This window comes from Mytilus galloprovincialis, chromosome 13 (assembly GCF_965363235.1).
Source record: "Mytilus galloprovincialis chromosome 13, xbMytGall1.hap1.1, whole genome shotgun sequence".
Taxonomy (NCBI): domain Eukaryota; kingdom Metazoa; phylum Mollusca; class Bivalvia; order Mytilida; family Mytilidae; genus Mytilus; species Mytilus galloprovincialis.
In genome coordinates this window covers 21,926,183-21,941,564 of record NC_134850.1, presented here as the reverse complement: position 1 = coordinate 21,941,564, position 15,382 = coordinate 21,926,183, and the positions used below count along the sequence as shown (strand labels likewise).

The window sequence follows — 15,382 nt, the reverse complement described above, 5'->3', positions numbered from 1 at the left end:
AATTCTTGTATTTGTTATACAAACTTTATATCAGACCTCACGTAGTTAATGAATGACTCCAAGTTATCATTTTTACTCTTTGGTGGTTTACATGAACTTTTTTTCCTAAATTTTTGGATGGGCGTGACGTCTTCATTGGTGTCAGTATCTGAATCTGTTAATCCGGTTTCTTCGAGGTTTTTCTTGCCCCTATTGTAGAAAAAACTTTCAAACGTAAACGTCTAGCGTATTGGTATAGGGCTTCGTCTATCTGAAAGTTATTTACAGTTGGTGGGATAGGACAGAAGTTTAAACCTTTTCTTAAAAGACATTCCGCAGCACGTGTAAGTTCTTTAGATGACAAATTTACAACAATGCTTTCAGTTTTTGTTTCAGTCTTTTAGATTTTCTTTTTCTAGGGATCTTATGGTTTTTTGTATTAATATCATTCATATGCTGATTTAAATGGACAGTGTTAATTTTATCTCTTTGAAATTTATTCCTTTGTTTTTCAATATCTGCGAGGTGACGTTTAATTACTGCTAAATCGTCACGGGAAATGTTACTATTGTTGATGATATCTGATATTTCATTTACAATTTGTTTGTAATTTGTGGTTGTAAAAGAAAGTAACAGTTGAAGAAGCTGGATTGAACAGTTAAACAGAATTTCATTCCAACGGCTCATGTATCTTTTGGATTTATGTCCCGGTGCCTTGGGACTCACTTTGATGTTAAAACCTTTTGGTACAGTTTTACTTTGAATATAATTTTGTAAGTTAGATAAATGATGTTCAGTTTGTAGTTTCTTTTCAGTTAAAGATCTTTATTTCTTTAACTCCTAGTATCTTTTTGTTGTTGGGATGTACAAGTACAAGTACATTTAACAATCATTCTATTCATAAATACAGTTGACCTCCTACTGATGGAATTTGCAAGACGAAAATCGTATTTTGTATGTGTCTGTCCCAATTCAGGAACCTGTTGTTGAGTGGTTATAGTTGTTTCATGTCTGTCAATTTTTTTTCCGGAAATTGGTTTCCACTAGTCATTTTGGATCCTTTATAGCTTGCTACTATGTGTGATCTTAGCCTAGGCTATGCTTTTTGTTAAAGGCTGAACTCTGACCTATCATTGTTTTCTTTTTACACATTCTAACTTTGATAGAGTGTTGTCTCATCAGCACTAATTCCATATCTTCTTATATCTTTTTATAACTTTGGCTATTGCTGTTGTGTTAGTTTTTGCGTTATAGATATTTCACATTCTCATGTCAGTAATTCTACGTAGTGCATCAATCAAATACTTGTTCTAAATATATATCAATGGAGTCAATGTTAAGGCAATATTTAAGATAGTCGTATCTGCCTTTGTCCATGATATATTATATTAATTGTAATAGAACCAATTGTATTGTTTTTTTTATTTACCCTGTTATTTGGGAATTTGTAGTATTTTATTTTGTATTATTCTCAAGGGCTTGTGTGGTTACCACTAGAGCACATGTTCATAACATTTTAACAGAATCTACAACGAAGAGCCTATGATCTGATCAAGCTAGAACATACAAACTATAATGAAGGTTCAGAAAAGGCAGCATTTGAGAGGCTGAAGTGCATGTCATCTTCATAAATGTGTTTTTGTAAGATATATCAAAATGGCTTTTCAAAGACGATGCGAAAAGGGTCGATGAGTTGTTGATAAGGCCAAAGAAAATGCAATATGTTTGCTGTCTCCCTACCTAGTCTACTTTTTTAATGACTATCCATATGGAAAGGCACTGTTTAACTGAAGAGAATATCATTAAATTATCTTTATAATATATTAAAAAAATAACAAAGTTAATTTACCTACCTATTTTATTTATTCCTTGAGGCAGGATTTGAGTATATATTTGTTTGCCAGTGTGAAGAAACTTGTTTGTTATAAAGTCTATAAACGGGACAAAAATATTTTTGTTGAGTGATGATTGTTAACTTAATATACTTGTACTGAGTTTGAATTTTATTCGCTAAACAACAAATTAATTTCCTTTGAATGAATATCATATTGCCACATTCAAAGTTTAAGAGCATTGAAAACCCAAACCACCCAAGAGAATCGAGTTTTGAATTGTTCATGACTGAGTTTAATGAAAAATTTGGACAACTTAAAAAACGGTATGGTTCTGAGTGGCTTGAAGAATCGCAAAAGATTTAAGTATTATAATTTTATATTCACTCCGTTACACTTACACTGATAGGTTTACATAATTGGATATTCTCTCCGGTATTTCGTCTTATCTCGCTCAAGCGCTTAGCTGATCATCTACATCTATATAAGTTAAGCACTTAGAACCTCAGTTTTCTCCGGCGAAAATCCAGCTGAATTCACCAAAAGAAATTATTGAGGGGAGGAGGTGGGTAGTATATCTGGTAAGTGTAACTCCGTTCACAAAATTCAAATTTATGAACCAAATTATATAATTTTCTTTTGTTGTACAACAATAACATTGAGAATGGGAATAGGGAATGTGTTAAAGAGGCAACAACCCGACCATGCAGGGAACAGAAAACAGCAGAAGGTCACCAACAGGTCTTCAATACAGCAAGAAACTCCCGAACCCGGAGGCGTCCTTCAGCTGGCCCCTAAACAAATATATATATACTAGTTCAGTGATAATGAACGCCATACTAAACTCCAAATTGTACACAAGAAACTGAAATCAAATATAATACAAGACTAACAAAGGCCAGAGGCTCCTGACTTGGGACAGGAGCAACAATGCGGCGGGGTTAAACATGTTTATAAGATCTCAACCCTCCCTCTATACCTCTAGCCAATGTAGAAAGGTAAACGCATAACAATACGCACATTAAATTTCAGTTCAAGAGAAGTCCGAGTCTGATGTTAGACGATGTAACCAAAGAAAATAAACAAAATGACAATAATACATAAATAACAACAGACTACTACATAACAGTCGAATTTAAACGATCTTCCTCCTAGCTATGTTGAAGCATATACTTGAAAAAGAAGTCTATCGGGAGAACATGATGAGCATAAGGTATCAATTTAGATCTCCAAACGATGGATAGAAAGCGTATGTTACGTAGTGATTTAGCGATATTTTTTACATTATAATAAAGCGGGAGGTTTGGCAAGCCATTAAACCAGGCTCATGTCACCATTTTTTTCTTTAAATGTCCCGTACACCAAGTCAGAAATATGACAGTTGTTATCAAATAGTTTGTTTCTCTGTGTGATGGAGTTTGTTTTTGTTGTACTTCGATGTTCATGTTGCTCCTTTGATTTTCTCTCATATAGTTGATGTGTTTTCATTGGTTTTAAATTGTGACTCGGATTTGTTTTTTTCTCAATCGATGTATGACTTTTGATCTCTGGTATACTAATGTTGCCTTTACGTGTTTCGGTGATACTTTCTTTATCAAACTTTATTTGAACAACACGAAACGTGTTGTAAGATTAAGAAATATACACATTTAGAAAAAAATATTTATAAACGTGCTGGTGCTGACAGCAGTAGGATTGCACTATAAGCTAAGTATGAAACCATTTTAAGATTATGCCTTATGGAATGAAAGAAGATATTTCTGACAACATCAGCAAGACTTAATCAACATTAAGAAAGGCAAGATGCTCTGACTTGGTGCATGCGCAACATTGTGACGGGGTTAACATCAATTTGTGAGATCTCATCCCTCCTCTATACCTCTAGCCAATGTAGAAATGATAAACACACAGCAATACGTGCAATAAAACTCGGTTGAAAAGAAGCCCGATTCCGATGTAACAATATGTAACTAATGAAAATAAAAAAAATCTCAATGAAACCCGGTGTTTTGCCTTACTTTATGAAACTGATAAATGTTTAAAGAACTTTAACTGCAGACTGTTATGTTAACTGGAAGAAAAACTAAGTCATATATAAAGTAATATACAGACAAAATTTCCTTCTTTATACTAGCATTTGACCATAAACAAGCTTCTGTTCAAGTTTGATAAGATCCATAATAGTTTAAGAAAGTTATAAGAATTTTTAAAACTTTAACCACAGAGTGAGTTTAATGTTATCTGGCAGAAAAAACTAAGTCCATTTACAAATACAAATACAAAGGATTTTTTTTACCAAATTTCCTTGTGGATACTATCTTTTGATCATAAACAAGCTTCTGTTCAAGTTTTGCAGAAATCCAGGATAGATTTAGAAAGTTATTATTTTTTTTTAAAATTTTTAATCACAGAGTGAATGTTATGTTAACTGGCATAAAAACTAAGTTCATTTACAAGTTAAATGAAAGCAACAGTAGTATACAGCTGCTCGAAACTCATAAATCGATAGAAAATAACAAATCTGGGTTACAAACTAAGAACTGATAAACAGGATTTTTTTAAATGGTTTAATTCTGGATACCATCTTGTGATCATAAACAAACTTGAATTGCTATTTGATTTTATTGACAGTCGAGACTAGTTACTTAATGTACCACGTACGATATTATTTCATTTAATTCTGTTGTAAATTTAGTGTTTTGATTTCATAGTTGTTTGATCATCAGTTGTTGTAGCAACAGCTAGAATTTGACTGCAATGCCATCTTTGGCGTATATATCATTTTTTATACAATGTATTTCTTCATTTTGGGTTTTAAATTTTATTATAAGACTGTTTAGTTTTTGTTGAATGCCTATTACACCACTGAGAAGTATGTTGTTGGATGTTTGATCCTCAGATTATTCACCGAGGTTTTGTTCGAATGAGCTCTCGGTCTCCGTCCTGTCAGTATCAGTCATTTGTATTATACCTGCGTTTTGTTTTTACAATTGAATTTTATCTTATTATACTGATTTTTCCATGAAACTGAACGCTGGAACAATAAACTGTAACATTGGAGTCAACATAAGAAAAACCTCATCATATAAAAACCTTCTTTTTTCAACCATTATCTTCGACGTATACAGCCAAGATAACTGTATTTCTGAGAAAATAACCTGAATAAAAAAAAAACTTCACTGAATTAACCCATCATGTAAACATAAACACCTACATATTTTCTTTATACGCAGATTATAGATAATTTATTAATAAGGGGATCTCAGAAACTGATTTAAAGAACTAAAAAAATATATCGAACAAAACACATAGAATTTTTGGATGACGATATATTGTGATACACAAAAGTGTTAAGTTCTAAAACACAACATCTAAATGATACAATACCTCCGTTGTGAAATTCTTACCTGCAAACGGGGTATATATCTCTCAATTGATACGATATTCCCGTGCTTATCATAATTTTCGTGATAGAGGGTTGCTGCTCACAAGGAAGCTATTAAACCAAGAGTTCCAAATGGTGAGGTTGAAATCACCCCTTCGTAAATTTTACGGACGCCATCACGAGTTGGTTGACCGTAATGGAATAAGCGTTTCACAAATGATATCGGATATGTTCCTTACGTCGTAATTACAATCCCCTTCCCTTTCATGAAGGTGACCTTCCGAATTAGACTATTTATCGGATTTGTTATCACATAAGCAACACGACGGGTGCCACATGCGGATCAGGATCTGTTTATCCTTCCGGAGCACCTGAGAGCACCCCTAGTTTTTGGTGGGGTTCGTGTTGCTTATATTTTAGTTTTCTATGTTGAGTCATGTGTACTATTGTTTGTCTGTTTGTCTTTTTTCATTTTTAGCCATGGCGTTGTCAGTTTATTTTCAATTTCTGAGTTTGAAATTAAAAGAGTTAGTCATTTGGCCTTTTTTCTTCTTTAAATTGTAATGAAATTACTCCTCATATTGTCGGGCAGCAATTTATCATAACAAATATAATACGTAGTATTTGTTTGACTATTAATGACTTCATTTTGCCTTAAGTGAAAACAGTTATATCTGCTGAAAGCTTATTTGTTGCAATTTTGTTTTTGTACTTAAAATTAGTCCAATGATAAGTATGGTATTGTCATTGGTTTTCTTTATGTATATTATGTTTGTTTTCAAGATAATTGTTGCTGATTTGTTTACAGTTTAAGTAGTTCTTTTAAGTTGGATCCAATATGATTTCCTACTACGATAACAATTTACCACCATCTACCATCAATAGTTATTCCAAAATTAGGTAAAAACCAACCTTTAATTGAACATTTGTGATAATTTTGAATCTCAAAATGAAGAAGGATTTTTAACAACAAACTAGAACACACCCGTGATATCACGGGTCCGTGACTGAATTAAAGTATATAACTATGCGCAAGCCTTGTTTTAGTATTAGTATTGTCATCTGATAAAGTCATGCCGATTATAAGATACACAGTTTTTCTCTGCTTTCAAGTCTTTCTGTTTGAACCCGTCGAACTGAAACAATAATATTAATTATTTGGAAAACAAAAGGTCCTGGTATTTTTTAATCAACAGCATTGTCCTATATAAGTTATAAATAAAGTTGAATTCTTTGCTTCGCTGTTTTACGTCATGCCCACTAACAAATTGAAAACTGTACCTATACGCCTTATTTTTAGTCCAGATTTTTAGTATTCGTATTGTTATCTTAGAAAGTCTTACTGATTAAAATACTACAATAGGTAACAATTTGACAATTTAGTAGTGTCAACCCTGTGGTTATGACCCGTGTATATATCATATTAATCCTTAATACAACGTTTGGTGGTGCGCCTGTCAGATGCGGAACGTACAGATAAGGTAATAGGTAACATGTGAATATACTATTGGTATCGGTAGCGGACTCGACCCGGAACTTCTTAATTATTGGCAATATTAATTACGTGGAAAACAAAAGGGCCTGGAGTGGTGTAATTTTTAATCAACACCTTTGTACTATATTAGTTATATATAAAGTTGAATTCTGTGATTCGTCGTTTATACGTGATGACGGCTGACAAATTGGACCTCGTAATTTTAGTATTATAGATAACTATTTGGTATTCTTTAAATTGCTTTTTACAATTTTACTTCATTGTTTAAGTTTCAATAAAGTATCCCTGTGAAATACTTCCTGAGTATCTAGGAAAATACACAGCTCATAACATTATTTGTATGTCAAAATTAACATGAAGAATAATACACGAAAGAACTTTTTTATTAAAGAATAATTACATAAACAGTTAGAAGTTGCGAACAAAAGCTGTACATTTTGTAAATATAAGAAAATAAAAATACATTTATTCAGAAATATAATGAACCTTAAGTCTACTACACTTTAATGTATATAATATGTGAAAATAAATAAATTATCAGAATAACTGCTGGAAATTATAAAAAAATGTTTTTTTTTTCTTGTTCTTAAAGACAGAATTCCTTTAACTTTCAATGATAAAGCAAACATTGTCAAAAATTTGTAAACAAGCCATTATTCGCTCATAACAAGTTGGTAAAGTATGACGAATACCACCTAAGGAAATTTAAAATAAAGCTATTTGTAAAACAAATTGGATGAACGGACAGTACGAAAATCATACCTAAATAAGTGAATATTAAATTACATATACTTTTTTTACTTTTAGGATCATTCAAAGATAGTGATGTCAGTATATCAAAGTGTGTAGAACATTTATTTTGGTAGAAAGAAGCTATCAATTGACGATACAGATATTCCTAAATTAATAAACAGTTGGTTATAGTAAGATTGCAGGTTATTATAAGGTCATAATAGTAGAGGAAAATATTTGAACATTAATCGGCTGCTGTCTGATGACATAACATTAACTGCCATTGCATTAATTAGTCAGCATTTTGTACAATTGGTAAGATCCCACTTAAGCACATACATAAAAAAGAGAGCTTCAACTTTAAACTTTGTCAAAATTACAATCATGCAGCTGAATTGAAAAAGCATGATCGTGTTTTAAAATAAGATATGAAAAAAAATATGTTTTGCCAATCTATATCCAAAAAGACACGCTACTTTATTTCACAATAAGTTTAACAAACTGGAAAATATTTGTGTAGCTGTGTTACTTAATCTGTTTGAGGCAAAACCTTTAGGAGTTTTTGGTCCTCAACTCTCTTCCACTTCGTACTTTTTTTGGCATTTAAACTTTTTTGATTTGAGTGTCACTAATTAGACTTTTGTAGACGAAACGCGGGTCTGGCGTTAGTACAAAATTTCATTCCGTGGATCTATGATGAGTTTATTTAGCTTTTTTAGATATAGAATAAAAAACCATTATTATTATTATAATTATTACAATCATCATTTCATTATTTTTAGTTACAAGTTATATGTTGTGTACAAATTATCAGTTATAAGTGAATTTTCTACAAATTTTCTACAAATTTTAATTTGTACAGGCACTTTTTATACAAATTACAATTTGTACAAAGTCAAAATACAAATTATAATTTGTACAATTTTTTTGTACAAATTTTAATTTGTACAATATGATAACTTGTACACAACATATACATATTAATAATTTGCAAAATCCATAACTTTTGCTACATATGTTAACCAAAAATATACACAAGTTATAATTGCGATATATAAATTCAACATCATAATGGCATTGTAAAAAGTAAAATCACAAGTGTTCTAAACTCCGAAGAAAATTCAGAACAGAAATTCCATAATCAAACGACAACTGTCATATTCCATGTATTCCTGACTTGGTTAGTCATGTATTTTCTTGTGTAGAACAGGTAGATTGAAACCTGGTTTAATAGCTAGCTAAACCTCTCCCTTGTATGCCAGTTGGATCTCATTATATTAAATTGAAAACTATGTGTGAACAAAACTAATAAATATAATAGATTAACATCCATAACTTTTGCCATATATATTAATCAAGAATAAACACAAGTACATGTATTAATTGCGATATATACATTCAACATCTTGGACATAATTTCAATAAAATAGTAAAATCACAAGTAGGGGTACATCTGTCGACATTGTGTTATAATCTTAATCACTACAAAACCAAACAAATATAATGTAACACAAAATCTCATAGGCAATATGAAAAACAAGAATACAAAAATTATCATAGAACAATAACACAATGACAGGATGTATAAGTACAGAGTCACGTCAAATGGATATCTCCCAAACAGACTAAATAGTACAAATAATGTACAAGAATACTATAGCACATTATTAAGATGATAAACAAGGTCAGTACCCAGAATCTTTACTTCAAGACCATCGTGTATTGTTTATGAAGTTGATAAGGAATATTTATCAACAAGGTCTTGTTACCTTTCGATGATTTATTTGAGAAAAAAAATAGACGTTTTTTAACATACCCTTGGTTCACCTACTTTCTACTCATACACTGTTGACGTTTTACAAAGTCTGAGTTGGAGCTACAAGCTCTTGAATATCCAATAAGTTGGGAAATGTATAACGCATATGCAGGTGAAGTTTGTGTATTTCTATTAGGGTAGGGGAAATTAATTCTTTCAAAATTAAAATCGTCTTGCTTGTCATGGATTCAAGTACTGAGATGACTGTGCATGTCAAATTTTAGTTATAAGACCTAAAGTGAGGAGGATGAAGTCGTGTCTATTGTTTCTTTCATTTCTAGTTCTGAAAATGTATTAATGGAACTCAATTAGAAAATTTTGAACTTTTAATGGAAAGAACATCATTGATATACCTAATAGTGAAATTAAATATCCTAACTTCTTTGATCTTTTTGTTTTTAACAAGTTTCTAAAGGAGTTCCGATTTATATGAAAGAAAAAAGGTCGGCCAGGAGAGGTGCACAGTTTGTTCTTATAGGAATGCGACACTTAGTTGAAAAAGTTTACAACTAGTTTCAACAAATATCTTGTTTACAAGAAACTCTAGCATATTGAAACCTGACGTTGAAAAGGTATAGTTAAAATTTTAAAATCATTAAACAATTTCATTACTCAGCAGTACATGATGTTGATCAATGTCTATGTATTAAAAATGTTTAGCTTCGTGGCTTGATATGAAGCTGTCATGCTGCTGTATTTAGCTATTTATTTCGAATAGTGTTGTAAATGAGAGCTTTAACTACAATAATACACAGTATGTTTAGTGGTACCAAGTTAAATGTTATCTACATTTAAATACCGGTAATCAGCGAAAACGATGCTTTACATGTAAAGGTAAAGGAACAATAGTTACTAATGTAAAAGTTTTACATGTTTGAGTCTTGAAATATTTGAAAATGACCGAAAATATTTAAATTAGGCATAATTCAGTTGGCCAAACGATAACATTGTCAATGCTCTTTGTTAGAAATTGCACTTTCATCTTAGTGACTTTATCCTAATTGGAATACATCGTAGATGATAAGACAACGACTAGTTACAGTCTTATAACACTCAGGGCATTTTATTGTTTTGAAGCCTCTGGTTAGTTTGTTAATGATTGCCTTTCACTAAAAAACAACAAACAGAATCACCAAACTTAACATGACTAATTCTTAAGCTGTTTCATCAATACAATGTATTAAAATATGAGCAATTTGCCTGAGCTATGACATGTGTAGCTTTATGCTGTTGTTTATATGAAGCATGAAGCAATATATAAAAGATATGGTAATAATAATAATATAGTTAGCATATTGTCATATAAGATTATTGCTTATATTTGATTGTACAAAAAAAAAACGTGAATAAAACAGCATTTTCATTTAAGAAGTAGTTTAAGACTTACAAACGATATCACACATAATGTTTCTCATTCAGTAACCTGATATTCTATGCATTTAACAATAAATGAAGCAAATAGTTGAAAGAGTTGAATAAGGTTTGGATTTTTGGAGCATTTTCAGGAAAGACATATTTTAATAATTCTTCTTTTTTTTGTCAAAAAAGGATGATTTTAAACAAAAGTGTCACCGGAACAAAAAGTGTTTTAAGAACAATATTTACAAACAAATATTTTTCCAATACATCAGCTATAGTTTGGTGGTATACTCGCTGGATTCCATGATATGGATGTTTAATAATTGTGCTGTCTTAAATCGAGTCTGGAACAAAGAATAAGTCTTTTCCTTCACAATATTCCAATAACACAATGTCTGCTACACGTGTCTACACTTCTGTTTTAAGTTCCCTGTTAGGTATCATAGCTTGCAGTAGACATGTGTTAGCCTGTAAATTTCAAAGATAAAGATACAAGTTTCATCAAGAGTACAAATCAATCATACATCTGTGGTTTTTCGATTTTAGCTAGAAGCTGTTGTTGAAGTCAAATCTGTTGATTCAGTATTTAATAATGAGTATCTATACTATTAAACGAGAAGACCTCATTTTGGGTGTTGCTTCTCCTCCTTCCACAATAAATTGATCATTGTGACTATATGTCCTATAGGTACCATGCATAGTCGCATTTGTCATCCATTCTTATGATTATTCAGTTTCGGTTATTTTGGGAGAAAAACGGAAAAAAAGAAGTCCGGATATGTGTCCGTCATCACTCCGACTTTTATTCATAGACAACTTTCTCTTCCGTTTATATTTCCAGAAGTTTGGTAAATTTGAATTACATACCCTACATGTATATTATCATGTTTTATTTAAGATTCACTGCCTGAATCGTTATATAAGAATGTTGTCCCAAGTGTAAGCAACGACCCAGGCTGTGTGAAAATAAACACAATCATTTTTGTCATTCACTTATCGTCACGTAAATAACGACACAGGCATAGCCTAAATTATCATGTTTTATTTGTCACGTAAATAACGACACAGGCATAGTCTATATTATCATGTTTTATTTAAAATTCATGCAAGCCATTTTGCACACTTATCGTCACGTAAATAACGAGACAGGCATAGCCTTAATTATCATGTTTTATTTGTCACGTAAATAACCACACAGGCATAGTCTATATTATCATGTTTTATTTAAGATTCAGGCAAGCCATTTTCACATTGCCTGAATCGTTATATGTTGTCCCAAGTGCAAGCCATTTTCACACTTATCGTCACGTGAATAACGACACAGGCATAGCCTAAATTATCATGTTTTATTTGTCGCCATTTTCACACTTATCGTCACGTAAATAACGACACAGGCATAGCCTAAATTTTCATGTTTTATTTGTCACGTAAATAACCACACAGGCATAGTCTATATTATCATGTTTTATTTAAGATTCATGCAAGCCATTTTCACATTGCCTGAATCGTTATATGTTGTCCCAAGTGTAAGCAACGACCCAGGCCGTGTGAAAATAAACACAATCATTTTTGTCATTCACTTATTGTCACGTAAAGAACGACACAGGCATAGCCCATATTATCATGTTTTATTGTCATTCACTTATCGTAACGTAAATAACGACACAGGCATAGCCTATATTATCATGTTTTATTGTCATTCAATCACTTATCGTCACGTAAATAACGACACAGGCATAACCTATATTATCATGTTTTATATATTAAAATAAGTAAAACTACCTCGACCAAAAACTTTTACCTGAAGTTGGACAGACGGACGAGACGGACCGACGGACGACCGAATAAACGAATGCACAGACTAGAAAACATAATGCCAATAATTGGGGCATAAAAATTTATTGTTAAAAGGGAAAATAGTGATTTGACAAAAATGAAAGTAAGGTAGAGATTAGAGGGAGGCAGGACCATTTTCGGGGCGTCGGGATCGGGTGTTTTTAAGCTCGGGATTTGGGGATTGATCCCTACGGGATCTGGGAATATATTTTTTGATTTCGGGATATGAATTTCTTTAAATTCTGCATCTCAGTTTCATGGTTTTAAGCCCGGGATTATGGGATCAGGACCCCTCCGATCGACAACCCCTCAAATTAGCCTTAGTCGGTATTAGTCATTTATACATGATTCAAATCCTACAATTAGCATGTTAATAAGGCTCTAAAAAAAACACTGATAAATTGTCATATAATTGTCATAGAGCATATTTTTTAGACTAATAATGGTCTATATATAAGCAGTTACATTTATTTCATGTTTGAAACGGTGCAAATTTTTAATTTGATTTGACTTTTACCGAAAAAAGCATTGTAGCAAAGGAGAAGAATAATTGTGGTCGTTGGCCAGAAACACGAATATAATTGAATATAACAGAAAGGAAACAAATATCGGACTTTGGAAAAAGGGAGGTATACCTTCTATGTAATTCTCCATACATAATATCTTTTACAAAAAATCATCCTGCAACAGTTCACAAGCTGTATATGCCCGCGATTTTGCGGATGTGTTCTAGTAATAGCATGAAAACAGAATAATTATACATTTGTAATAAAAGACCTCACACGTTTATATGTCTTACTTGCTTTACTGACCATTGCTTTTTATTTTGAAAGTCTACGAGATAAAGGTTTTATCTAATGCAATGCAGAAAAATTTGGAAAGATAAACAGGTGGATGCATATCAAACATTACAGGTATAATTTTAGTGTTCACTTCCACGTAAACGTTAAATAAGCGCGTTTTCTACTTTTTGTAAAGTGTGAACGCATGCTCACTACTGTTTATTTGTAGTAAACACGTTAAATCAGATTGGCATCATCTCAAAGATACACCGATCTTTCTATTCACACGACAAGCTACGTAAAAGATGTTTAACTGCACGTTAAAAAAACAAAAATATTGTCACTTTTTATTGATTTCAACGGAAAATATTGGCATGTTTCTCGGATGAGACATTTGACAAAGAGAGAGAAATAATGGATACATCATCTACGTGCTCTTGAACTAGCCTAACAAACACGGAAAAAATCATCCTAGCATTATAAAATTGCCGCATAAAAACAATTAAGGGAAATAAATCTTTTGAATAAAGGATTAAATTGTGCACCAACCACTAATGAGGATACCCCTAAAGGTGACTGGGAAATAGAAATATCGTCACTTAATCTTTTACCGACCGGCAGTTAAACGCTTGCCAAAGTGGGGCGTCCGTTTGGCTCTGAGGGATTTATCAAGTTTGCAGTCACGTCCGGTCAAAATGGGGACGTTAAATCCGATGCCTCGTTTAAAGAGAGTGTCACGTTCTTTGCGGGTAAAGAACCCTTGCAACAACTCCTTGAGGGGTCCATAGGTGGCCTGTTAAAATTTATCCTCATTTTCAAGGGGAAGTACAAATTTCCCCGACCATCATCCCTGATGGCCTCTTTATTTACAACCTACCTATTGTATTTATTGTTAACTTGTTATTGTCCTGAACCTGCATAAAATATTTGCCACTGGACGCTAAGGAATCAACAAGCAATCAATCTTAATGAGGATAAACACAACTTGGAGCCGACATTAATGAACTTGGCAGAAGATTTAGTATATATTTTTCTGTGAGGATAATGCGGAAAACGTTAGTAAGTAATAAATCAGACTGGATTCCAAAACACACAAAAGGTAAAAACATAGAAGAAACAGGCAAAAACATTCAAAACCAATTACTTACACGCAATAGACATGAGAATTTAACCCATGAGGAGAAAACAGCCTTGCAAAATTTAACATCAGATAAATCAAAAAGAACCGGATAAGAGTAATGCAGTTATATCCATGAACCGTGAGTATTAAAGAAATAACATTTTAAATATATTAAATATGAAATGTTTTATGAGGTGACAGATAAAAAAAGTCGACAAACAAACAAGCGCAATGATTAAAAAAGAACTTAAGAAACATAAGACGTAATTATATAAAGAAGAAATGGATTACATTTCAAACTCTCAATTATCAGAAAGCTATTTTCATAGATTTCACAAAAGTGAAGAAATTTCAAATCAGAAGAGAACAGTGAATGCATCGAACTTTTAAGACCAAATGATGTAAAATATCGACCTATTGTGGGCATTTATATGCTACTTTGGTACTTGGATATTTGGAACATTTATTATACGGAAAAATGAATCCTAAAATCGGAATTGTCTCAGATTTTAATTCTGATTTAAATTCTTTAAATGCACATATTCGTTTCACTTTGCAAGAAATGTCAAGAAAATGCCGTTTTTTTTTATATTTTTGTATTGATAACAAAGGAAAATGAAATTGTCACAGATGTCTTTCTGTAAAGACGCCGATACACATACGTATTTTAAATTTTTACTCAAACCATCCGAAATATGTAAATATACCTTTTAATATAGCGTCAAGAATAATTACCATCACTAGTGCACACTTATTACATAATAAAAGATTGGAAGAATTAAAAGTGTGCTTAAAACGCAACACTATCCGGAACAAGTAATTAATTACGGATTTCCAAAGGCACTGATGAAAGGAACACTTATTACAGAATCAGGACGATTCGACCAACCGAAGAAACATCAAACAATTTAGACAAAAGTATTCCGTTAGTCAGAACATATAATCTAAGAATATATTATGATATATTTAGTTTCAATACAAATTGAAAATAATGTACACAAAAGTGACAAAGTCTTACAAAAAAGACAATTATTAACAGTAAAAGA

The 15,382-nt window shown here is 32.0% G+C and overlaps 2 protein-coding genes across 5 annotated transcripts in view; both read right to left on the bottom strand.

Annotated features, from left to right (window-relative positions):
- LOC143056755 (caspase-2-like) overlaps positions 1–15,382 on the bottom strand; it is a 168,539-nt gene that overhangs the window by 27,060 nt on the left and 126,097 nt on the right. The window lies entirely within an intron of this gene.
- The window catches only part of LOC143056754 (putative serine/threonine-protein kinase pats1), a 48,621-nt gene continuing 40,295 nt past the window's right edge, over positions 7,057–15,382 (bottom strand). Inside the window, exon 7 of the mRNA XM_076229901.1 lies at positions 7,057–11,066. Within this exon, the coding sequence (XP_076086016.1) occupies positions 11,062–11,066 (5 nt within the window). The 3' untranslated portion in view covers positions 7,057–11,061. The remainder of the gene's footprint in view (positions 11,067–15,382) is intronic.